The sequence below is a fragment of the Chenopodium quinoa genome, unplaced genomic scaffold (assembly GCF_001683475.1).
Source record: "Chenopodium quinoa cultivar QQ74 unplaced genomic scaffold, ASM168347v1, whole genome shotgun sequence".
In the NCBI taxonomy this organism is placed as follows: domain Eukaryota; kingdom Viridiplantae; phylum Streptophyta; class Magnoliopsida; order Caryophyllales; family Amaranthaceae; genus Chenopodium; species Chenopodium quinoa.
The window spans coordinates 4,580,708-4,604,935 of NW_018743175.1; the positions used below are offsets into that span (position 1 = coordinate 4,580,708).

At 35.9% G+C, this 24,228-nt stretch overlaps 1 protein-coding gene and 1 pseudogene across 2 annotated transcripts; one reads left to right on the forward strand and one right to left on the reverse strand.

Moving 5' to 3' along the window:
* The first annotated feature begins 1,382 nt into the window (after positions 1 to 1,382).
* On the forward strand, positions 1,383 to 9,961 carry LOC110732632 (extra-large guanine nucleotide-binding protein 3-like). 2 transcript variants are annotated; one of them, XM_021912597.1, is made up of 9 exons: positions 1,383 to 1,740; positions 2,176 to 3,588; positions 3,684 to 3,821; positions 5,329 to 5,433; positions 5,520 to 5,699; positions 6,280 to 6,457; positions 7,266 to 7,519; positions 8,184 to 8,353; positions 9,188 to 9,785. In XM_021912597.1, exons 2-9 carry the CDS (start codon positions 2,599 to 2,601, stop codon positions 9,783 to 9,785), a joined length of 2,613 nt encoding a protein of 870 aa, XP_021768289.1. In that variant the 5' UTR covers positions 1,383 to 1,740; positions 2,176 to 2,598. The 2 variants fall into 2 exon arrangements, with proteins under 2 accessions (XP_021768289.1, XP_021768290.1); XM_021912598.1 differs by lacking the exon at positions 1,383 to 1,740 and having other exon boundaries at positions 2,599 to 3,588; positions 9,188 to 9,961.
* Positions 9,962 to 10,064: 103 nt separating this feature from the next.
* On the reverse strand, positions 10,065 to 22,473 carry LOC110732631 (annotated as a pseudogene).
* Between the last annotated feature and the right edge of the window lie 1,755 nt (positions 22,474 to 24,228).

Consider the following 24,228-nt stretch of genomic DNA (forward strand, 5'->3'; position numbering starts at 1 on the left):
ATAGGATAATGTTTTCTGGGTTTGGGTTTACATACCTTTTTCAAGTTGGTATTCCCACAGCCCATGCCCACATATGGTCTGTTCTCTGTTCTACAATTATTTGATGCCCACATATGCCCCATAATGGGGTATCGCAATTTGCAAATTCGCAATCCAACTTACATTCGAGTGTATAATTACAAACTCGTACATCCTCTTTCTTGAAAAAAAAAATGTTAATAGTGTAAAATTATACTAGTGTAAAGATAGAAAATGTTTAGTTATACTTCTTTTATTTCACAATCTTTGTATCATTTTGACTTTTATGATTGTCTATAGAAATTATTTCGTACTTTATAATCAATAATAATTCGTTTGTTTCGCAATACATGCACCATTTTGACTTTTATGATTATCTATAAAACTACTTTAATCATTAATAATTTTAGTTACATGTTATAAAATAAAATTATTTTAAAATCATACATGAGAGTAAGCCAACAATAATTAAAATAATTACATAAATTTTTACATATAAATAATGATGCATGATCAAGGTTAGATGTTTCAAATAATCAATATGGTAAATTTGTTGTGAAATGATGTATCAGTATTTGTAAAATGATGATATTGATTTTATTATTCAAAAAGTTGATAAAAAGCCTCTTTCAATACAATGATAAGAGCCCATAGGAAAAATATATTTCCACTCCAATTGAGACTACTAAGGTATTATAATTTATGTTATCGTTTGTTGTTGAGTCAAGTTCTATCTTTTAAACTCAAAATGGAGTATTTAGAAAAGTTCACTTGAGTGATAGCGAATATTTAAATTGTTTAGCTCAATAATTTAATTCAAACTCTAAATATAGTTGTCCGTAATCTTATTGATGATATAAATAACTCAAATCATCAAACTCACCAAAATGTTGAACTTGGACATTTTTTTTCACCTTAGCTTGTCGCCTTGTCCCGGTAGTAAATCTCAAATCTACTAGCTAACCCACTACAAACTAGAAAACATATCACACTTTGTATTAAACACTCCTAAACCCATATTTATTCACATCTTGAATTACATATAGACTTTTCAAAAAAAAATATTCTTACAAACAAAAGTCTATCCTACAAAATCTATCACATTCATACCACGACCTTTTTTAGTTATAACACAAATGAGGTGCACAATTACTCGATATTACATTTCTTTTTAGTGTAAAAATTAAAATTGAAAATGCCTAAGTATCCAAAGTGAGTATCGCTAACAAAATAAGAAATCCAAAGTGAGTAGCTTGTTAATGGAGTAGAAAGTCAAACTCTCACCAATTACTACTAATAACAGTCATTGTCTTAATTAATCATCATCATCATGCTCCTTCTCTCAGCTACCAACCCAAACCCAACCCATCATCTTCTTTCTCTCCCTTTCTTCTCGTGGGTTTTGTGGGCCCACATAATAACCTCTCTTTTTTTTTTTTTTTTTTAACAGTTAATTTCCACAAAAAGATAAAAGGAAAAAAAAAAACTCCATATTTCTGCATTTGCTTTGTTTTCAGCATACTGTATTATTTACCCATTCATCTTCTTGTCTTCTTCTTCATCTTCATGTGAAAAGATTTGATTTTTTAATGGGTTAATAAAAAAAAATTAAATCTTTGAGTTGGTAAAATGTAAAAGCATGAAACTTTCTAATTCTCAAAGTCTGATTAAATTAGATTCGTTTTGAGAAGAATACCAATACAAATATGTCCCTTTCACTAGGTATTTTGACTATCTTTCTCTCTCTACAAAAGGGGGGTTTGCGGATTTTTACCTAAAAGGAAATTTCGTTTTATTCTTCTCTTTTTTGCACTGAACCCACTTTTGCTATGCTGTGTAGTTAAATTTCTGGAAAATAAATTGGTTGGAGTTTCCCCTTTTTTTATTTGTTGTGTTCTTATTTGACCCAGCAAAATTCCAACTACCCAGAAGTCCCTTTTTCTATTTCCAGCATTTAATTGTTAAAATATTAGCAATTTTTGTTTTCAGGAGGTGTTCATAGTTGATTTGAATTTCTGGGTTTGACCTTCAATTCTGTTTTTTTAATTGGGTTTGAGGTGGGGTATTTGAGTAGAAGAAGAATTGGTCAGCTTTGAATTTTGCCTCACAATTCGGATTGGATTGAATTAGATTGCTAAAATGTTGCTTTGTGTGTAGCTTGGAAAGATGAAGCTTGCTAAGGTGTGGATAGAACAATGGTGATGGTCCTATTGCGACGCGGCGGCGGGTAAGGTGAAGTAATTTCTGATTGCATTTGCTCAGCACTCATAATCTGATCTGGGTTTTCAGTTAGTGGTCAAGATTGTCTACTCAGTTTGTTGATTTTGAAGGATAATTTGGTACTTTTGTGTTCATTATTTGTGGATTGTTTTGTGGTTGTCAACTAGAGAAATATTGGTGTAGACTTTACTTTCATAGGGGTAGACATTTGGAAAAGTCTTCTTTTGGTTGATGGTGAATATCCTATTGGAACATGACATTGGTTTTAGTCTTAAATTGATGTTTAGGAACTTTTGAGTAATAAAAGGACATATTGTGGATTATAAGTAAATTTGATCTGGGAATTGGTTGGTGGAGAGGATGGAGGATAACAATGGAGATGATTGGAAGCAGATGCTTAGGAAGATGCTTCCGCCGGGTGCATCGTTGCCTCAGGAAGTAGATAATCCAGATTATTCAATAGCTATAGAGTATAAAGGTCCAGCAGTTTCTCAAGAAGTTCCTAGAGTTGAACCTTTGGATGTAAGTGCACGGTTAATTCCAACTGCGTCCATTGCGGAACCACTTTCAGAGTCACAGAGACAACTCTTTGATTCCGATCCTCCGGTCATTGAGCCAATCCCTTTACCTGTGTCTCATATTGCAAGGGCTGTGGATTCACTCCCTGAAAGTCCTAGAGTATCGTTAAGCTCAGAATCGGTTGTGTCTGTCCTGCAGAATCCTGATTATTCTTCAGCTTCTCCTTCTCGTTCTCCTGGTTCAGCTCATAACGCTGAAAGTAATTCTGTAAATCAGAGTTATCAGACAGCTAATGAAGGGAGAAGGGTCCCCGTGGTCACCTTTAATACTGTTGATAGATCTGAAAGTAAAGACCTTGATGCTGAACCTCCAGTTTATCCTGAGTATGTTGGATTTTCTACAGAAAAGAAGAAAAAGCAAAATGTAAAGGTTTGTTATCGATGTGGAAAGGGAAAGTGGGAAACAAAAGAGGCCTGCTTGGTGTGTGATGCCAAGTTTTGTAGTAACTGTGTGCTTCGAGCTATGGGCTCTATGCCTGAGGGGCGTAAATGTGTTACTTGCATTGGTAAGCCAATTGATGAATGGAAGCGGCCAAAACTTGGAAAGAATTCTAGGGTACTTTCTCGGTTATTGAGTCCCTTGGAAGTTAAGCAGATAATGATAGCTGAGAGGGAATGTTCTGCCAATCAGCTACGACCAGAGCAGCTGATCGTCAATGGATATCCTTTGAAGCCAGATGAAATGTCTGAGCTACTTGCCTGTCCTTTGCCACCTCAAAAGTTGAAGCCTGGGAAATATTGGTATGACAAAGAGTCTGGCCTCTGGGGAAAGGTCAGTTTTTTTTCTTTCCCTTGGAGATTTTTACGTAGTTACACGCACCATAGCAATAATGTAATTTTACTGATCATGCTTTTCTCATGCAACAGGAGGGAGAGAAGCCTGACAGAATCATAAGTTCAAATCTGAGTTTCAGTGGAAAATTGAGCCCTGATGCCAGCAGAGGAAACACCGGAGTTTACATAAATGGCCGTGAGATTACAAAGCTTGAGTTAAGAGTGCTAAAGGTGAGGCATATAGGCTAATTCTGAAATTGTAATGTAAATCTAATTGTTTAGTGCGTTGTGATTGAGTCTTTGAAATCTTGTTCTTTATTTAGGAAACATGAATATCTCTTTCCCCAAAAGACCATAAAATATTCTTTGAACGAAATTACATGTAAGAAAACCCTATAATGGTCTTGATATTTTATTTTGGAAACAATATGGCCACATATTGTAACTGCCTCAAATTTCTGCTTTATGATTAGTTTGCAGAGAAAGTGAATGTGTTCACTGTTCTCATTTTATAGTGTATCATGAAAAATCAACGTCTTCTTTCCAAATTGATTCTATCTATTCAGATTTAAAGTTTAAAATAATGAAGGCAATGCTGATACTGGGGATACCTCAGAAAGAAAATAACAGGGGTGGGGATGTACAGTTAAGAAGTGATAGATGGTTTTCTTGGTCCCAGCTTTATATTGAAAACCCCAAAAAAAAAAAAAAAAAAAAAAAAACTGCCAAAAAATGAATAGAGTAGAGTTGATCTCTACCAGTTGAATGGACAAAATGATGGCTATTGCCTGCTATTGCCTTAGTGGTGCAATGGGTAAAACTGTAAAGTCTTGTAAGAAAATAGCTTGAATACATAGATCAAGCTAGGAGAACAATATTAAGTTTGTGCCTGTTGGCTGAATAAGTTGGGACTGGGTCATTTCTCAGATTTTAGGTTTGTTCTATTCTCATTATAGTAGTTTGTACTTTACAGACATTATAATACACGGCTCCTTGGACTCAGTAGAGAGCTTTTTTGGAGGTGCAGTGTAAGTTGGTTATTATTGGTCCAAGTGTGGGGGAAATGTAGAACTTAAAACAGTGACTGACAATAGTTGGCTCAGGATTTCCACTTTGTTTAGAACTTTAGGTGGGATACACTTAACAAGATGGACTAAAGCTGGAGAGACTTGGAAAGGACTAGAGAACATTCATATTAATTTGATTGTTTAATAAATAAGGGGATATCTTGAGAGTGAGGAATAGCTCAAGGCCTCAAGTGGTTAGAGCTCACCTACCGATTCCAGGTGATCCTGGGATCGATTCTCATCACCTGCCCTTGTGGCTCTCTCTAAACACCCAAAAAAATAAGGGAATATCTTCGAGGGAAGTGAATCTATAAATCCTGAATAAAGGAAGAAAACTTTGTGTGTGAGCCTTGACATGCTAAAAAGAAGTGCCCACATAGAGACTTATGTCCTTTGGGTGATGGCTGGTTCTTGCTAACCTCTCTCTCTCGGCCTCTTTTACCCCTTTCTCTAATGTGATCACAACTTTCTTCCTATCTTCCCTATGGTGCTTAAGGCTTTTTTAAAATTTGTTTGCATTTTTGTGCTGTGTTCTGATTTTCTATTATGTTTTGTTGCTTTGTGTTAGTAAGTGCTTGATTAGTGCACAGAGTTTTCACCTTTTATTTGCTTTTCCTTATGCATCACTATGCTTTGAATCTGATGGAAATATCTTAACGTTATCAACACAGTTGGCCAATGTCCAGTGTCCCCGTGAAACTCATTTTTGGGTCTATGATGATGGCCGCTATGAGGAGGAAGGTCAAAACAATATCAGAGGGAATATTTGGGAGAAGGTATGGATTGTCATTTGTCTAGTTTCTGGGTCCATACAATTTCAAATTTCAAACAAAAGTTTATTTACTAATTCATTCTGACACAGGCATCAACTCGCTTTGTCTGTGCATTGTTCTCTTTGCCATTTCCCCAAGGCCAATCTGGAGTGAGGGATGAGGCAAGCAATTATGCTACTATTGTGCCAACTTATTTTGAACCGAAAAGAGTACAGAAACTTCTTCTCCTCGGAATTGAGGGTTCTGGAACTAGCACAATCTTCAAGCAGGTATTTACAAGCGATTCTTGCTCTGGAGGAAGTTTTTCTGTTTGATTGCACATGACACCTGTAAATTTAGTTTTTTGGTTTAGTGGGCTATTGATATATCAGTGCTTAACATGCGTATTGTTGCAATTTGTATGATCTATTCTCTTAATTGTAGCATTTGCATGAGCTTGCCATAAACTGACTTTCCTTTTTTATTTTTTATTTGGTGGGAGTTGGGGATAGAGGGAAGAGGTTTTAGTAGGCAAGATTTCCTTTTTCTTCAGCTTGCCTCTGCCCCTTCATTTCCTACTGCAATTTATACTCCCCCTCCTTCCCACACTTACACCTGTATTTTTCTTTACGGGTATTTTGGTTGAAGGAAAAGTTGTGATTGTAGGGCTAGTTTATTATAATATATCTTCTAGTTTGCTGTTATCTGTAATGTATCTGTACTTATACTTCACCACTTGTGCTATTTTGCTTTGATGGATGACTTGCTGGAGTTAATTTTTTGTATATATGTATGGATGAAAGATGTAGGCTTTTTAAGATGATTTTGCAATTTATCAGTCTGTTGAGCTCATGTTACTATGCATGACAGGCCAAGTTTTTGTATGGGAACACTTTCACTGTAGAAGAACTTCAAGATATCAAATTGATGATTCAGAGCAATATGTATAAATATCTAAGTATATTACTTGATGCAAGAGAGCGGTTCGAGGAAGAAGACATGGCAAAGATGCAGACACAAGGGACACATGACAAAAATAATGAAGCAGGTAAAAATAACATTTAGCTGTTTGCTTCCTTCCGTTATCTTGTGAACTATGGATGGAAAATATACGTAGTAACTTTTTTCACTCATTTTATTCTTTTTATGCTCTTCAAATCATATTCTTCGAAATATTTCAATGAATTTTGTAATTTTTTTAAAAAAAAAAACGTTCTATATCAACAAAAATAACAATAAAAAAACTTTTAAACAATAATTAGTGATTTAAGCTTAACACCTATCAGATTAGGATACCAGCCAGAAACCTCTAGAGTGCTCGGCCGATATGTTTCCGAAAGTTATACGGTTCCTTTCCAGCCACAAGGCCTGAAGATCTCCAAAAGGCATAATTTCTTTCGCACCTCTTTCTTCAAGATCTAACAATCAAGATGATGACATTTTTCCACCTAGTTTTTTTTTTTTTTTTTTTTTTTTTTGTAATTTACTTGTTTTTGCTTTTAGATTTGGACTATTCAGAGAGCAAGTCTTATAGGCAATGCTGCAGCAGCTCTTTAGCCTTGGAATTTTATCTTTTCTGAAGCCATATAGAGCTCTAAACAGATCCCTTTATGTCAATGTATTGATTTTTTCTAAAAAAAATGAATGTTAATGTAGGCAGGTAATATCTCAGTTGCCTGGCACTACCACCTAAAGTCCTATGCTAATGGAGGCGGTAGTGCCAGGCAACTGAGATATTACCTGCCTGATAAGCACATTAACATTATTAACACTTTTGAAGCTTGAAATTAGAAACTAGAATGAGTTTACTATAGAGTAGTTCTTCATTTAGTGATATGTTCTGCTTATGTTTTCAGGTGGGACTTCAGATTTAGAGTCCACTGGGACTAGTCAAAGCATCTATTCTATCAACCCTAAAATCAAGCATTTTTCTGACTGGCTATTGGACATCATTGCGACTGGTGATTTGGATGCGTTTTTCCCTGCTGCAACACGGGAGTATGCTCCTTTAGTTGAAGAAGTTTGGAAGGATCCTGCTATTCAAGAAACATATAAAAGAAAGGATGGGCTCCACTTTCTTCCGGATGTTGCTGATTACTTCTTAAGCCGGGTACATATCTAAAATTTTCTGTCTATCTTTATACAATAGGAAATTTGATTGTACTAGGACTTCCTTTTTGTCTCTTTCATGCTGCGGAGGATTAGAAATATATGAGAATTCACTTTGTAGTACGAAACTATGAACACTCTATGACTATGTGCACTAATGCCTTGTCTGGTGGGTTATGGTGGGGGTTCAATTATGCGCAGGCAGTGCAGCTATATCAATTCAGATGCTGTTTCTTTGTGAAACATGAACTTTTCAGCACCTTGTGAGCTCTGAGCTGTAAAAGAAAACAGCTGGAAAGGGAGAAAGTTAGACAATATATGTATAGATGAAAGATAGATCACCGTTTTTCTTTCTTAAAGAGTTTCAATCCCTTTTATGTAGGTTTTTACAAAAAGCAGATCTTTTGTCTACATACTTGTATATATTAGGTTATAGATTTCCCGTGTTCCCTCATTGAAATTTTAAGCTAATTAGAAACTCAAGAGTCAAGATTCATACATAGTTGTTGGTCTTACTCTTACATGTTTGTATTTAATTTATTGCTCATTGTTGGACCATGATTGTGACATGAGACATGACCTCTTTTTAGAAAATTCTATGTGTTATTGGTTGTAATCTTTGTATTGTTTGGTGTTGCATCTAGCTCATGTGATCAACCTTTCAGGCTGTTGAGGTGTCAAGCAATGAATACGAACCTTCAGAGAGAGACATTTTGTATGCAGAAGGCGTGACTCAAGGAAATGGTTTGGCTTTTCTTGAATTCTCCCTTGATGACCGTAGCCCAATGTCTGAGTCTTATACAGAAAATCTGGATGCACCCCCACCTTTGACCAAGTAAATGCTCTAACCTAGATTTCTGATTTCAGTTTATGACTATGATTGGTTAGCCTTGTTTGCAATAGCTTTTGGGATGAATCCTACTTGAATTCTACCAGCTAGTTATTGAGCCTCAATTTGTTGAGCATAAGAACATTCTGCATCAGTTTCATGATACAGATAAGGAGGTTTTTGTATTTGAAATAAAGGAGAATGATTTCCTCTTACCCTACCTTTTCAATTCCTATAAATGCTACAATTGGAGCCATTTCATGTATATTTATTATTTTTATGAGCATGATAAATAAGCGCTCAACTATAAATCTTATCTCCTTCATTTATGCTTAATAATTAAGTATGAAAATGCATAGTCTTTTCTATGAGTAAGCCTGATAAGCCTATCCTACTCTACGTATGATTTGTGAGCTACCTAAGCTTGGCTATGTCAAAATTTGGTTAAATCTCAAGCTTGGTTAGAAATGACAGTGTCCTTTGCTTCTAATAAATTCAAGTGTCCTAGCTTATTTTAGGAGTGGGTAAAGATTTATCACAGAATGCAAGTGTTTTTCCTTTTGCACTATTACATTTGTGTGCATAGTGCAATGAGCAAAAGCTTACTTCTATGTCTCATCATGCAGAATTCCTACAAAACGTGATGCTGACGTCTTTCTCATATAATTTGTTCATTACTACCTTTGCATTACAAGGGTTGTTTTTATTAATTTTGGATGGTCTTATTGAGCTTTTAAAAAAAGATGATTGTCTTATCTAGTCTTTACCCTCATTTTCTTCTTTTAGTCATGTAATTACTGTGAAGTGAAATACGATTCTAATCCTGCTACATACATACAGGTACCAATTGATCAGGTTGAATGCTAAGGGGATGAGTGAGGGATGCAAATGGGTGGAAATGTTTGAAGATGTACGTGCAGTGGTCTTCTGTGTGGCTCTGAGTGACTATGACCAAACATGGATTGCTCCAGATGCTACTGGCAGCGGAACTCTCCTTCAAAACAAAATAATACAAAGCAAAGAGCTCTTTGAGAAGATGATTATACACCCATGCTTCAGGGATACCCCTTTTATTCTGGTATTGAACAAATATGATCTCTTTGAGGAAAAGATTGGCAGGGTGCCCTTACGTACATGTGAATGGTTTAATGACTTCTGCCCTGTTCGAACTAGCCATTCTAACCAGTCGTTAGCCAACCAGGCTTACTTTTATGTGGCAATGAAGTTCAAGGACCTTTATGCGTCAGTTACTGGTCGGAAGCTTTTTGTATGGCAATCGAAGGCAAGGGATCGTGTGAACGTGGATGAGGCGTTTAAATATGTAAGGGAGGTTCTGAGGTGGGATGAAGAGAAGGATGAGAACTATTTTGGCGGGGCTGAAGATTCCTTTTATAGCACTGACATGAGTTCTTCTCCTTATGTTGTTAGGCAAGAATGAATCATGTGTATGTAACATTGTGTAAATGTATGTCTGAGGTATGCGAAGCCCAGAAAGCTTAAAAGGCTAAGGCTGATTTGGTTACTACTTATCAATGTCGATTAAATCAGTTCTTTTTGTATTTTAACTTCTCATCTGTAAAGGCTTGTTGATATTTGTCGAGTTTCATGTAGGAAGGCTTGATTAGCTACACTAATTTTTCAAGTTTTACTGTCATGATTAGTGAGAAACTTCAATCATGAGAGAACACACGTTGTAGGTGTAGGGAATGGAAAAAATCATCTCGATGAGTGGACTCGAGAACCTACCCTAGTGGGTGATCTTAAAATACGTCTACCTGACTACCTTTTGAAACTACTTCAATATATCGAAAAAAGCAAGTGAAAGCAAGTAAATTGCCAGCTTACAAAGAGTATATCACTGCCAGCTTGTGAAAATGCTGAGGCAAGGCATACATTATTATTATTATTCCGTCACAGAAAAAGCTGCCCGGGCAATATGTTACAAAGGAACGCTGCTAGTGAGAGCTAAATTACACGATATAACTAATCTTTTTGCTAAGGCACTGCATACGTTACCATTACCTGCCACAGAAAAGGCTGCCCGGGCAAATATGTTACATTGTCACAAAGGAACACTTGGATTAAATAACAGAAACATACATGATGTAACTAATATTATGCCAAATTCTGAGTGCTTCACTGATTTTATCAACATGACAATCAGAGATGGCTTGAATAGGCAAATTTTGCTGGGAGGGTTAGAAGAGGTTCTTTGCCAATAAGCTTCTGGGATGCCATCCCCAAAGCATAACCTAAGGCCTTAGCAACTGGAATAGCTACTGCATTTCCCACTTGCCGGTACCTGTTGGAAACATAGAATATTGGTTAAAAACATATTACTTACAAGATTCTCTTCCAAATCGCTCTACGGAAGTTTATATGCATGACAGTAGGGATAATTTATCATAGAGCCAAAATGATCCTACATTCCTACTTCCTCACACCCTCAACCCCAAATAAAGGGTGGGATGAAGACAGGGCAATTAAAGAAGTAGCTAACAAAGAATGGTTCAATTGTTCACCAGGAAGACAAGGTGTCACGGTCCGGGAGTTTGGACCCCGAAACGTGCGGCGCGCTCTAGCCTTTTGGCGGCAAGAATGCTAGCCTTGAGCGGAAGAGGGGCTTGTGAGCACAAAGCAACACAAGCGGGCAATAGAATCTCAGGAGCACTCACGTCTATCTGGGCGACGGAGTGCGGGTGGTCGGGGCTTGTGACGGCCGATACTTCAAAGCGGGCACAAGCGGGTCCGAACCACGAGTCCTTAGCGCATCAAGTTGGGTTGGAGGGGAGCTAATATGCAAGTAAGACACAATATCTATAAAGGTCTAACAACAAACAAGCATAAAAGCAAGGCAACACTTGGTAGAAGGCTTTAAGATTTCATTAATCATTCGCCCTCTAAAGAGCTTTAAATGACATACAAGGAGAATCCCTAGTGAACACTGATCTGACAGTAACACAATAATGGGACCTCAAGCTAAGAAAACATAACCTAAACTCTAGGAAAGCACTTAAATGGAATCTAATACATCAAAAGGAGTTGGATTCTAACACAAGGACACATCCAATATGATGAAAATCAGTGAAATATTTGGGAAAAAAAGGGAAAACTATCAAGTTGAGCTCATCAATTAGGATATTAGAATTAAGAAGCACAGGTGGATTGGGTGGGGGTTAATGATATTATGTTATCAAAACCACCTAACTAGGGGTGAGCAAAAATTCCGGGTACCCGGAATTGGAATTGGAACCGGTTAGGAACCGGCGGGTCCGGAACCAGAATTATACCCGGTGGTTCCAATTCCGGGTAATAAATCAAGGAGCTGGTTACAACTTACAACCGATTCCAATTCCAATTCTCAATATTTTGGACCCGGAACCGGTTAGGCACCTGGTTACCCAATATGTATTAAACTAAATATATTTTAAAACAAAAATATGTTTAAATGTATCTAGTTAGTAAAATAAAAAAATATATTATTAATACCTAACATAAAATAAAATAGTTTCATGCATATATAAATATAAGTATTAAACGCTAAAAATGAAAATAAATTTAAACAAGTATTATAATTTGTATTAAATTTTAACAATTATGAACATAAGTAGGTACCCGGAACCGGAACCGGTATCCGGTGGTTCCAATTCCAATTCCTATATTTTAGGATCCGTTTGAAGTGGTTCCAATTCCAATTACGAATTTTAGGACCCGGTCCCAACCAATTCCGGGTCCGTTTCCTAAAATTTTCACCGGGTACCCAGTTTGCTCACCCCTACTCCTACTGACAATTGCAAACCTCACACTCATGAGTTCCGAGTCTTCACATGGGGGAATTAGTGAGGGCATTGAGCTTGCAAGATCGTATCATAGAAAGGGAACCCCAAAGGGCCAGGTGTAGCCTAAAACCCTCCTCCTCCCAAATTCCCCACACACCAAAATCATATACAGGCTATCCATATATTTAACTTGTTACTTATAGATATACTAGCACCTGGTACACAAATCGTGTTTATTAATCAATAATCTCCACACATCATGATCGAGAGAATAAAGTTCAATTAAGAAATGGGCTTAAATATGATGTTAATTATTTTAAGCATTTTTATCATATAAATTCAATCTGACCTTTTCTTGACAGTACCACAGAAGCGATAATTATCAGGAAAACCTTGCAGCCTTGCACACTCACGTACTGTAAGCACTCTATCTTGCTCAGGATGTAGTACTGCCTGTAATTTCTATTTGTCATAAGAATGCCAAAATGATTTTGCGTGAAAGAACAAGGGAGAAGAAGGTACCTGGCTGTGGCAATTGGGGTAAGTGACTATTGTTGGCATCGTCTCATCCCACCAAAGTCTCGCAAATGGTCTGCAGATACAGCCAGAAAGTATTTGAGGTGCTACACAAATTCATATTTACAACAAAATATTGAGCGACGAGACAAACAAGTTCCCAAGAGACATATCTCACCTTTTAGATTTTCCTTGCTCAAACGTGAATGCATACTCTGGAACCTAGAACAGTATAAGGGAATCAAAGCTATAGCTCAGTGTCTTTCTTACAAATTTATCAGATTTTTATATATCTTTTAAAAAAAAAAAAAATCCATATTACATTTATCAGAATTTATCTAAACTTAATTTTTTCCATTAGAACTCTTTTATCTATTGTAACAAGAACTTTGTAACCCTCATTACTGATACTTTTTATGGTCAAAAGAACAAGGCCTAAACTAGATTAGCACTAATCATTAACGAAGAAAACAGTTTATCTACCATTGGCCTTCCTGAAGGCAACATCACAGTTTCTAGCATTGGATTTCGCCGAACCACATTGTCATCTTCCACAATTATGCCAGGGAGATCCCTAAAATTTGCTCCCTAATGAAGATGATCGTTAGAATCAAGAAGCGCATTACAAATTATGACAATCTTGACATGGTTTAAAGCTAATTGTAAATGAGATCAAACCTTTCTTCGTGGAATATGGCATACTCGTATATAGTCATCCTCAAATAACTGATGGGGTCGATGATCATAGAGTAAAGCTTCTTCTGCTTTTGGTGCAGAACAAATCATATCTAATTGACAGGAAAAAAAAAAAAAGTACCAATATAAAAAGAATATTAAATAAATAATTAAGGGAACACCTTTTTCAAAATCTAAGCACATACTTTCATATATAAAAAGATGTATATGCACACGATAGTACAACTCCAAAAGGGTAATCAGAACAAGGACAAGGTGTCCTCACAATGAGACTAAGTAGAAACTACATACGGAGTATCTCTTTATGAAAAAAACAGAAAACTGAGTGTCGTTGAAGGTGAAACATAGTCTGGGAGAAAATAAAGAGGAAAAAAAAAAATTACATAACAGTGCACTGTTCCAAATAAACAGAAATTTACCATATTTTGTTGACCTTATGTACTTCTGAAACTCAGTCTCTGGAGGCCTACTATATGGCATTTCATCCAAAGATTCATAGTTTGTAACCTGCAATGTCAAATTGAGGCAATCAATATTCGGTATTGAAGCTATCATCAAATTCCATGATATAAATTACAAGAACAATATAAAAAATGCAGAAATGAAATGAATACTTACTGTCGGGAGATCTGAGATGGCATCACCCAGGAAAACAGCATCTTCTAGTTCAGGAGGTTGGGCACCTTCATCATAAGCTACAACATTCCGCTGCAATGTATTTTTGTAAAATTTAACGCCTTATGCACTCCAACATATTAGTCCAAGCTAAGTGAAAAAAATAATACCTCAAATTCTAATGGAGGCCAATATCTGACAACAACATCATGCGTAGGGAGCGGAAACTGGGGAAGTTCCTGCAAAAGAAAAGCAAATAGAGAAGCTTTTTCAGGACAGGACCAAACCAATCTGCTGTTATCGCATTTCTATAGCACTGTTTAAGTAGCAGAAAACATCTGATGGAGCAAATAAGATTCTCATTATATATATATATATAAAAAAAAAAAAAAAAAAAAAAAAAGATTCCATGAAGATCGGTGTTATGGTGCTTAAAATAGTTTACCTCACTAGGAAGAGCACCCCAAAAGAAGACACGCAAGCGAAATTGAGGAAGACCATAACTACCCGCAGCAATAATGCCAACTCTAGCTTGATAATTCATATGCACCAAACGACTTAATCCATATCTTCCAAGTGAACCTTTGTCAAATCTTAAGATATCCATCACATTTTCCATAAGGACAAACTTAGGCTTTAGATATTCCACTATGTCCATAAAAACTACTAGTTGACGATTTCTCTCATCAGTTAATGGGGCATCAACACTTCTGAATCGATTATACCCACTAATTCCTTGACATGGAGGCCCTCCACATATAACATCTACATCACCCTGGCAAATTATGTCATAAAAAATTAGGATATCAGAGCAAAACTTTTCAAACAATGGGTGAAGGAACGACATTCAAATGCTTAGACAAACAACTTACTGGGAGTGGCAATATTTTATTTTTGAACCCGTTTATGACAAATTCTTGTATTAACTCCTGACAATTACTGAAGAAAGATACATAAATAAGTCGTGTGTATCTCAAAGTCATACCCAAACAATATTCAAACTCAAACATGGTCATGAAGATACCTCAATCCCTCAATTGGTTCCCATGTATCATCACTTGGACCAAATCCTTTCCAACGCACCTAGGATAACAGAAGGAAAAACACCATTTAAAATATATGTATAGCCTTCAATAAAAGCTTGTCAGGTTAATCCGTGGACCAAACAGGGAACTCTTTTAGGCTCATTCATCTAATGATTTAATAACAATGTCTAATCAAAATAGATTCTAGAGTTGAATTATCACTGAAGAGTTGAGAGAAAATTGACTAGCTGTGCAGACGTTTCTGACTAAGGATATCAGTAACTTTCTCCCACAAAAATGATGTTTCTAAATGCTTGAATAGCGGAAAATCTTGGTACAGCCTCAATTCTTCTTTTTTACATGATTACTTCACCATTATGAGTATTTAGAAAGTCTAATTATCAATCATCAATAACCTTAAATTTCAGCCCCTGCTTTCCTGATCCATCAGCATCGCCATAACTAATATCAACCAAGCTTAAAACCTCCAATTCATCAGCTGCATTGTCGGTGTCTGGTTGCACATCCGAATGGACTTCAGCTAAATCTGAAACCTCTTGTGCAGAAGGAAATGATTTTTGTGTCCCTTCAATGACAAACTTTTTGCACAGGCTCTCCCAGTGCTTTAACAACTCCAGAAAGTCATCAGCTGTTTCATTCTTAACCTACAAGAAGAAACATGTCAATAACTAAATCACGTAGGCACTGCAGCAGCCATATTTCTGGAAGTGGAATTAGAAACTGCTTACTTGTATATTAGAATGATTTAATTTCAAGCTTTCGCAAGCTAAGCTGTCAGCATCAATTGCCCATCTCTGATTCAAAACACAAAGTTCAGCAATATCAATGCATAAGTAAGGAATTAATATTTAGTCATTTTCATGCTAAAGTGTTTTTCCCTATTTATTCTTCATTAAAATTTCTTACTTCCTTTCTTAAATATGCTGATTAATTACCGTTACAAGATTAACACCAGAAAGTCCAGCGCCAATGCATAGCCCAGTCGACATTGCCCCACAACCAGCATAAAGATCTAACATGGATAATTCACCATTGTATGTTTCACAAATAGACATATTCTCCACTACAGGGGAGCTGGTAAGGGACAGGGCGGATTCATTGCAGCCAAGTGGCTGTAATACACAGCCCTCAATAGAATTTTCTGAAACAACACAACATAACTGATCAGCAACTCAGTATCATTTGAACCAAATGGCATTCCAACAGAACCTAACGATGATCAATAGCTATAACTTCAGGAATATGACTATAGGACAAAGCGAATAAGTTACCAGCAAAATAAGGTAGTATGCAAAGTGATATTCAGAACTCAGTCTCACAGTTTTTTTTATTTTATTTTTTTTTTTTTTTTTTTGGGAGAGAGAGATCCATAGGGTTTCTGGAGTCTTGATGCATCGTAGGCAGATATTCCTCTTAACAAACTGAATTTTTAACATTGTCAAAGTAAAGGTCATAACTTCTTGGTTCTGGCTTTATTATTTGATATAGGTATGTACAACAAGTCAGAAATTTCAACTAAAAAATATGACCAAAAAGAGTATCTTACCTCTAGGCAAGTTGCGGAAAGTTGAGTACTCCAAACAGTATTCCATATCATAATAGAAGTCTGATGGTTCAACGGAACTTGAATTTAAGTTTAGCTACAAAGCCATAGAAAAGTAAAGGGGTAAATGTAAGATTCAAAATTGAGAAGTAGGAACACGAGAAACTTGCATGTTGAGAAACAAGTATATTGACAAATGAAACATATACAGATAATTAAATACTACAATACTCCTTTTGTTTTTTCCAGTTTATTCAGTTTGACTTTCACAATGGCTAAACGCACAACTTTGACCATAAAATAATTTAATTATCTATAATAAAATAATATATATAACACTCTAATAAGATCTCATATGACTACAACCTTATCTATAAATCACAAAAGAAGCTCGAAGGGGTGTGTGAAGAGTGTCAAAATGAACAGTGAGTTAAATAAAATAGAGGTAGTAAAATACTTTATTAAATATAGAAAAGTAAATAAAAAAGGAGATGATGATTACCTGAGATGACACTTGTATCACATTCAGTTTAGAGATTATGCAAGCTAACACATTGTCATTCATAATACAAGAACAAAATATGCGCTTCTTGTCATGGAAATTAGCGGCTTCATTCATCACCTGGAACAGATACCGAGATCAGATGGTTTGTACTTTACACCAAAAAAAATACATGATGTACACCAAAATGATTGTAATACCCACCGTATCCTCAGGTTTGTAGAACCACTGGGCCCTGAAATATTCTTCTCCTTCTGTTGTTTGGAATAATTCCACAATCCTTCCAATATGTTTCTGTGTTCCCTCACCCTGAAAAGAGGTCCAACATGTACACAATTTATCGATACCACATGACATAATTACATGAATTACCAGAAACTAGTTTCCTTCCTCAGAAAATTCTGATTGCTCACATGGAGTACGATGATTTGCACAAATTTCCTAAAATAAATAAATGTTAACCTTATTCTTTGCACAATGTAAGTCCAAATTTTGATTGCAACATCAAGTTTCAACGTCTTAGTGCACAATAATCCGACAAAAAGCATAATTACAGAAATTGCAATTCAAGACTATTGAACTCTCCTATTCTAAAGACCCTTTTGTTTCATACCTCCTATATATTAGTTGGGTTTGCTAAAAACAAACAATTGATTCTTACAACACCCTCACTCCTCATTCATTATATATGCAACCATGCAAAGAGAGCGGTCTCACTCCCACCTAAGGGTGAAATCATTTAAGTTCATTCAAGAGGGGGCACTATTACATAAGTCATAATACCCATTTGAGATGTCCCATATTAAGTGGTATTCCTCTCAAATATTTCTCTAAAGTTGGACACCACACCCACCAACTAATTTCTCTCAACTATTGCAATCTCCGCATCATTTCTCTACGTAGCATTTATTTAAGGGATGAAGTTGGTAACTGTTTAATCCAAAAATCCCTTGGCGTGTGGCAATTGGAGTAATAAAATTTTGCCTAGGACTGATTCTGAAAAACCATGGAGTTTGGAATAAATTTATCCAAATTGCAGGTGGTTTTTAGCTTGATCTTGCACGTTTTCAGTCACAGAAGAAAGTTGAACAGTCAAAGTCCATGATCTAATTAAGTTTCAGCATAAATAATTTCTGTTGTGCAAACAGTCATTTTTTTATTTATTAATTGCAACTGTGAAAACACCCTCTCACCTCTGGTAGAATAGCCTGTGTTCAAAAGAGCAGGAATAGAAGAGAAAAAAGATAAACATATTAATCAGAAGCTCACCCTTATTAAAGCACAATCTCCTAGATGAAATATGCACCCTTTTATTTGTGCTTGGGTATAATGGCATTTCACTTCTAGCATTGGTTCATCCTCTTCCTTATCGCTGCAGGGATCAACAAAATTAGAAGATAACATCATCGAAAAAATCATTATATATTGAGCATAGAAGCACAAAAGTTAATGCAACCACAGAATACAAGAAAAAACAGGAGACTGTAATCACAGAAACAAGTTCAAATAGTCACGCACTTTCCTGTCAAACTTCGGCTGTTAATTCTTCTATTCTGCATAGCTTCAAAGCATCCAAATTTTAGAACTGGGTGCAAATGCTAAATATGAATAAGCATGAAAAGCAAATAAAGCATCTACTTGGATTATGCACAAGTGCACGACTTAATTTTATCACTGAACTTAACAAATCAAGTCATATTTTAGAAGATAAAGTTTTATTTCCAAAAAAAAGGTTATTCGCAAATCAAAAAGACCACGCACGGGATCCTGATGTCCACTGCATGGTAAAGTAATGACTGAAGCCTGAAGGTTGACTACAATCATAAAATTACATTTTGTAGCATGCTCTCCTAATGGTACTACTGGTTTGTTGGCCAAAGTAAAAGTCTAGGAAAGTAAAATGTTTTAAGTCACACACAGGCTTACTCTAGACAAGTAAAGAGGTTGTGTACTTTGTCATAATAAGCTAAGATAGAAGAAGGATTCTCACAAACTTATCAACAACGAGGTATTTTTACTTTTAAGAAGCAAACTGATAATAGAATGACAAGAATCTCCATTGTGTCAAGGTACTTAGCCCCCAGTTAATATTATCAGAATTCTTACTCTAGGAACACATTGCTAAGCTAATATCCCTGCTCCCCCAAACCAAAAGAAATAGAAAGGAAAAGGAGGGAGGGAGAAATATGGCAACAAGTGAAAAGAGGAGTGAACACTTCAACTTCAGTGCATGCAAACCTTTCCACAGAGTTATTGGACCAGAGAAAGGGCAACCTATTCGTTGTGGATAAAAGAAATCAATTGCTAAACTGTGGCAAACCAGGATCCATTATCAGACACAAAACCTTACTCACTCAGGTACTGTAGAACATGAGAATTCTCAATTATCTGATGAACCTCAAGACTTGATGCTTGAGGTTAGAAATGAAGTGCAACCCCCCAATATGCTAAACAAAAATCATGAAAAATAGTTTTTACCACATTTCATACAAAAAGTCACAAACTATCCAAAAATGTGTGTTACCAGTTTACCACCTGTCTACATCTATGTTACTCAGACATGGGTATGATTATATGAGTGTCAAGTGTTGGTACATATCCAAGTGTTGGACAAGTCAAGGCTGATAATTCCAGACACAGGAAATTGTCCAAAAATTAGACACAGGTGTGGGGACATGGCATAAATGGATCATATCTTTGTTTCTAGAAGATTGTTTCACATGAGCTCTAATGTACACTGGTCTATCTTCAACCTTTCCCTTTAGTGCATTAGATTGTTTCACATGAGCTCTAATGTACACTGGTCGATCATCGACCCCATTAGATTGTTTCACATGAGCTCTAATGGTCACCAAGCCATGATCACGTGCTCTACACAACACCATGTTGGCATTGTGGGAAAAGGAGTGGAGCTAAACTTTATGGTCTTATTCTCTTCTAACAAAGTTATGCACAGCATGATACGATGCAATGTAAAGGATCCACTCCCATTAATCACCCATCCAAATTCGATTACTAGAATAGGGTTGGAGTAAATTTTGGGTTTTATATGATTTTAATCTAAATTCAATCCATGATCCAAATTAAAAATAATAGATGTATTTATAAATTATTGGAATAGAATATACTTCCTCTGTTCTTTAATTATTGCAACAATTGGTTTTTAACACTATTCACACAATACCATTTGACAATCAATTGTGCTTTTTATGCCAGAAAAAATGTAGTCATATAAGGTATTGTTAGATTCATATTGATGTATATTTTCACATTATTAACGTTTTATAATTTTTACTTAGATAATTGAAGATGTTAAAAGTTAGAGTTGTGTGTTGGTATGCGTGAAACTTCAATTGTTGCAATAATTAAAAACAAGAGGAAGTATATACTTATAACCTAACTCATATACCTATAATCTTAAGGACTTGGTATAATTTGCACCCGTTCTTGTTTAACTATACTTTCAAGAATTGGGTATACTTCTTTTTCTTTAGCGAAAAAAGTCATCAACTATTAGGGATATTATGGTAAATTAAGAGTTGAATATTGAATAAGAAACGAAACCAATATATCCCAACTAAAGGTTTGATGACTAGTTAAAAAAAAAAAAAAAAAAAAGTCGGATGACTAAATCCAACTCTAAACATTAAAGGGTTTTTTACTTTCTTTTTGGGATTTAGAGAACTACAATGGCATTGGTCCATCCCAATTATAGGGAATTGCCGAATTGGCTATTGTTTAGCTAGACCACAATGCATGTACATTTAGTGAACATAGAATATTCTCTTTCTTCCAATGTTGGTATGACTAATATCCCAGTAGCACGAAAGCTATAGTGAAGTCAAGAGATACACTAGATAAGGAAAATACTCTACATACACTAAGTATACATATAACTTTGGTCCATGTTAAACTCAAAAGATTCTTAAAGCATGCCATTAGAATCATGCAAGTAGGAAAAAAGCAAAAGAATAGATAATGAGTGAAGATGACCTTCAATTGGTATCGCCAGCCCCATTTCTTAAGAGCCTCCTCCTCAGGAACCGGCTCCCCGACGAAGAAGCAATCCTCCCATCTACCACACACTTTAACTTTCACTTTACTCGCCTTCGGCTCTTCTTTTGGTGCTTTGTTCTTCTTTTTCTTTGCCTTCTTCAAAGAAAATCCAAATTCAAATTCATCACATTCATCATCTACCGCCAAAGAGGACGGCAATCCTCTTGGCGAACGTCTCAAAACCCTATCTTCCTCCATTTATTCCAAATTTTCCGGCGATACTAAGCTCGGAGATTCCGTCCCCAACTCTCCTTCACTCTCCTCACATTCCGCCGATTTTATCAGCTTCAATGGCGCCTTTTTCCCCAATTTCACTTCAATTCCAACTATTTTCTCCGATTTTGAACCCGAAAACCTAGGTGAACGTCTCATCACCTGATCTTCCTTAATTTTCCCCAATTTTTCCGCTATTAATGAGCTCGGAGATTTCACCCCCGAATTTTTATCATCTAATTTACATTCCACCGATTTCACCAGCTTCAATGCTGCTTTCTTCCCTAATTTACCTCCAATTTCAACGACTTCCTCCGGATTCGAAGCTGAAAACCTAGGTGATCGTCTTAACACTTTATCTTCTTCAATTTCCCCCAAATTTCCCGGCAATAGCAACAATCTCGGAGATTCAATCAACTTCAATGGCGTCTTTTTCCCTAATTTCACATCAATTCCATCGCCTGTTTCCGATTTCGAAGCCGAAAACTTCGGCGACCGCCTCACAAACTCTCGATCAACCATAGAATTACGCTTCCTCTTACCACCATTAACAACAGAATCAGAGCTCAAACTCAAAGCTAATTTCCTCGATTCCGAATTTCTCACCGTCTTTCCATTCGATTTCGACAATGTAGAAGCAGAAACACTACAATTCCCAGATTGAACAACACCATTGAACCTCGGTGACCGTCTTACAGGCGAAGAAGACGCAGATTTAAGCAAGAGAAGCTTAGTAGTTTTAGGGTGATAAACTTTGAGAGGTTGAGGAGTGTAATGTGGGTCATTCTGGAATGATCCAAGAACAGGGTCTGATCTAGAATCATGATGCAATGTGAGAGCTAAGTGGTGGGACTGGGATTTGGGATGAGAGAGAAAGAGTCTGGGAGATCTTCTTCTGAGAGATTCATGCATTTTGAAGTTTTTCTGGGGAAGATTTGGAGAAAGGAAGAAGATGAAATGGAGGAGAGAGAGTGAGGGTTTAAGGGGGGAGTTGGAAATTTGAAATGGGTGGTATGGTAAATAGTAAATGGTTTAGGTGAAAGAGAGTGATGAGTGCAGAGATTTTGTCTGCCACTGAACAAGAACAAAGTATGGGAGTTGAGTGCTTTCACAAAAAAAAAAAATTGAGTTGAGGTTGTTTATTTGAGATGAAGGGGTCATTTTCTTTAAAAAAAAAAAAAAATGGTCATTTCCAAGACATTGCTAATGTTTCTCTTAGATAGACAAAAGATGATGAGCTATTAGAGTCTGTTCTATCGAAGCGTTTGGTAAGAGGAATTGGGATAACAAAAATTATTGGGTGGGATAAGGACAAAATAAAGTGTAGGGTAATTAACAAAGTTACTTACTACTCCCTCTATTTTATTTTATTTTAATGCCCCAAAGTGACATAACACGCATGCCGATACAAAATTTTGAATAATAATATTTTTAATTATTATTAACTATAAATTATAACAATTGAATATTAATTATCTACTCATTGAGACAATTCTTACAAGTACCCACAAGACTATATTTTTTCTTATGTATAATTCACAAACATTAGTCAAAGTATGTTTAGTGAATAGTGCTAAAATCCCTGATGGAACACTTAAAAAAACGATGGGAGTAATATACCCCCGACTAATTTTATTCTTTTTTTCATTGAGGGGTTAATAATGTTCTTTCAAATATAGTCTCTAACTCTCTATCCCTCCCCTTTAAGTATAGAATTTGAGAGATAAGAGTTTTTTTTTTTTTATTCTTGTTCCATCCCGCTCTATAATCTCTGTCTCTCTCCTTTTATACCCCTAAACAAACATGTTGCATAAGTACAACAAATTTGTTTGGATTCAGGCCAATTTATACTACAAATTAGTGAAATGTAATCATGACATATGAAAACAAATTATTAAACGCATTGCAAGTACTATACTTACCATTAACTCGTAATAGTTTTTGTGAAATTTATAAACAGGTTCTCCTTTTTGGGAAATACCAAACACAAAACAAGCCTTTCATTCATGATTTCCACAATTTAACACACCTAAAAATATGAGACCATGTGCAATAGGCATGTTTGCACATGATATTGACCGGACATGTTAATGATCAATCTTAATCAATGGGGTTGTTTGGCAATCGGCGGTTGGTTGTTGGCTTATTTGATTAGTTGGAAGTATTAGCTGTATGGATTGATTTTTTTAAGTTAGTTGTTTAAGGCAGCTGTTTACAAAAGTGTTTGGTAAAATTATTAATGGTTGTTAGCTGTTTATTAGTGATGAAGTAGGCCAACAAGCCAAAAGCCAATAGAAAAAACTAATCCTATTAGCTTTTGGCGGAAAAGCCAGCTTAAAAACCTAAAAAAAGCCAACTACCAAACATACTTTTTGGCTGTTTGACTAAATTAAAAAGTCAAAAGTTAGGCAAAAAGCCAATTATCAAACACCCCCAATATCAATATGTTCAAACTATCAAAGAAACACGAGAAAAAAAAAAAAAGAAAAAAAAAGGACTAAAAATGAAATTGTCATTGACAAGCTTTCAACGCCAACTAGTGAGCATGTTCAACCTAACCACGAGAAATCTTGCATATTTAGCAAGCCGAAAATTCAAAAATAGTAGAAAGAATATCCTAAACAAGCCAAACAATGCGTTCAAACTATGACAACTTGTTTGTCTAAAGGGACAAAATGGGAAGGATAGGGATAGGAAGGTAAGGGATATGAAAAATCTTTTGTTTGTTTAAGGGGGTTGGGGATTGTGAAGGGAAGGGGGATAAGGATAAAACTGGCTCTTATCCCTCTAATTTAGTATCTAAGGGGGGTTTTATAAGGGAGAGGGATAAAAATTGATTATAAAAACACTCTTTTAAGCTCCGTTCACTTCACCTTATTTTTGCTGAACTGAAATTACTTTTACTGAACTAAAAT

Bases quoted from the DNA above. Each gene is read 5' to 3' on its own strand.
- LOC110732632 (XM_021912597.1), top strand. From the start codon at position 2,599: ATGGAGGATAACAATGGAGATGATTGGAAGCAGATGCTTAGGAAGATG. The intron at 5,700-6,279 runs GTATTTACAAGC...TATGCATGACAG, and splicing joins CTAGCACAATCTTCAAGCAG to GCCAAGTTTTTGTATGGGAA. The intron at 8,354-9,187 runs GTAAATGCTCTA...ACATACATACAG, and splicing joins GCACCCCCACCTTTGACCAA to GTACCAATTGATCAGGTTGA.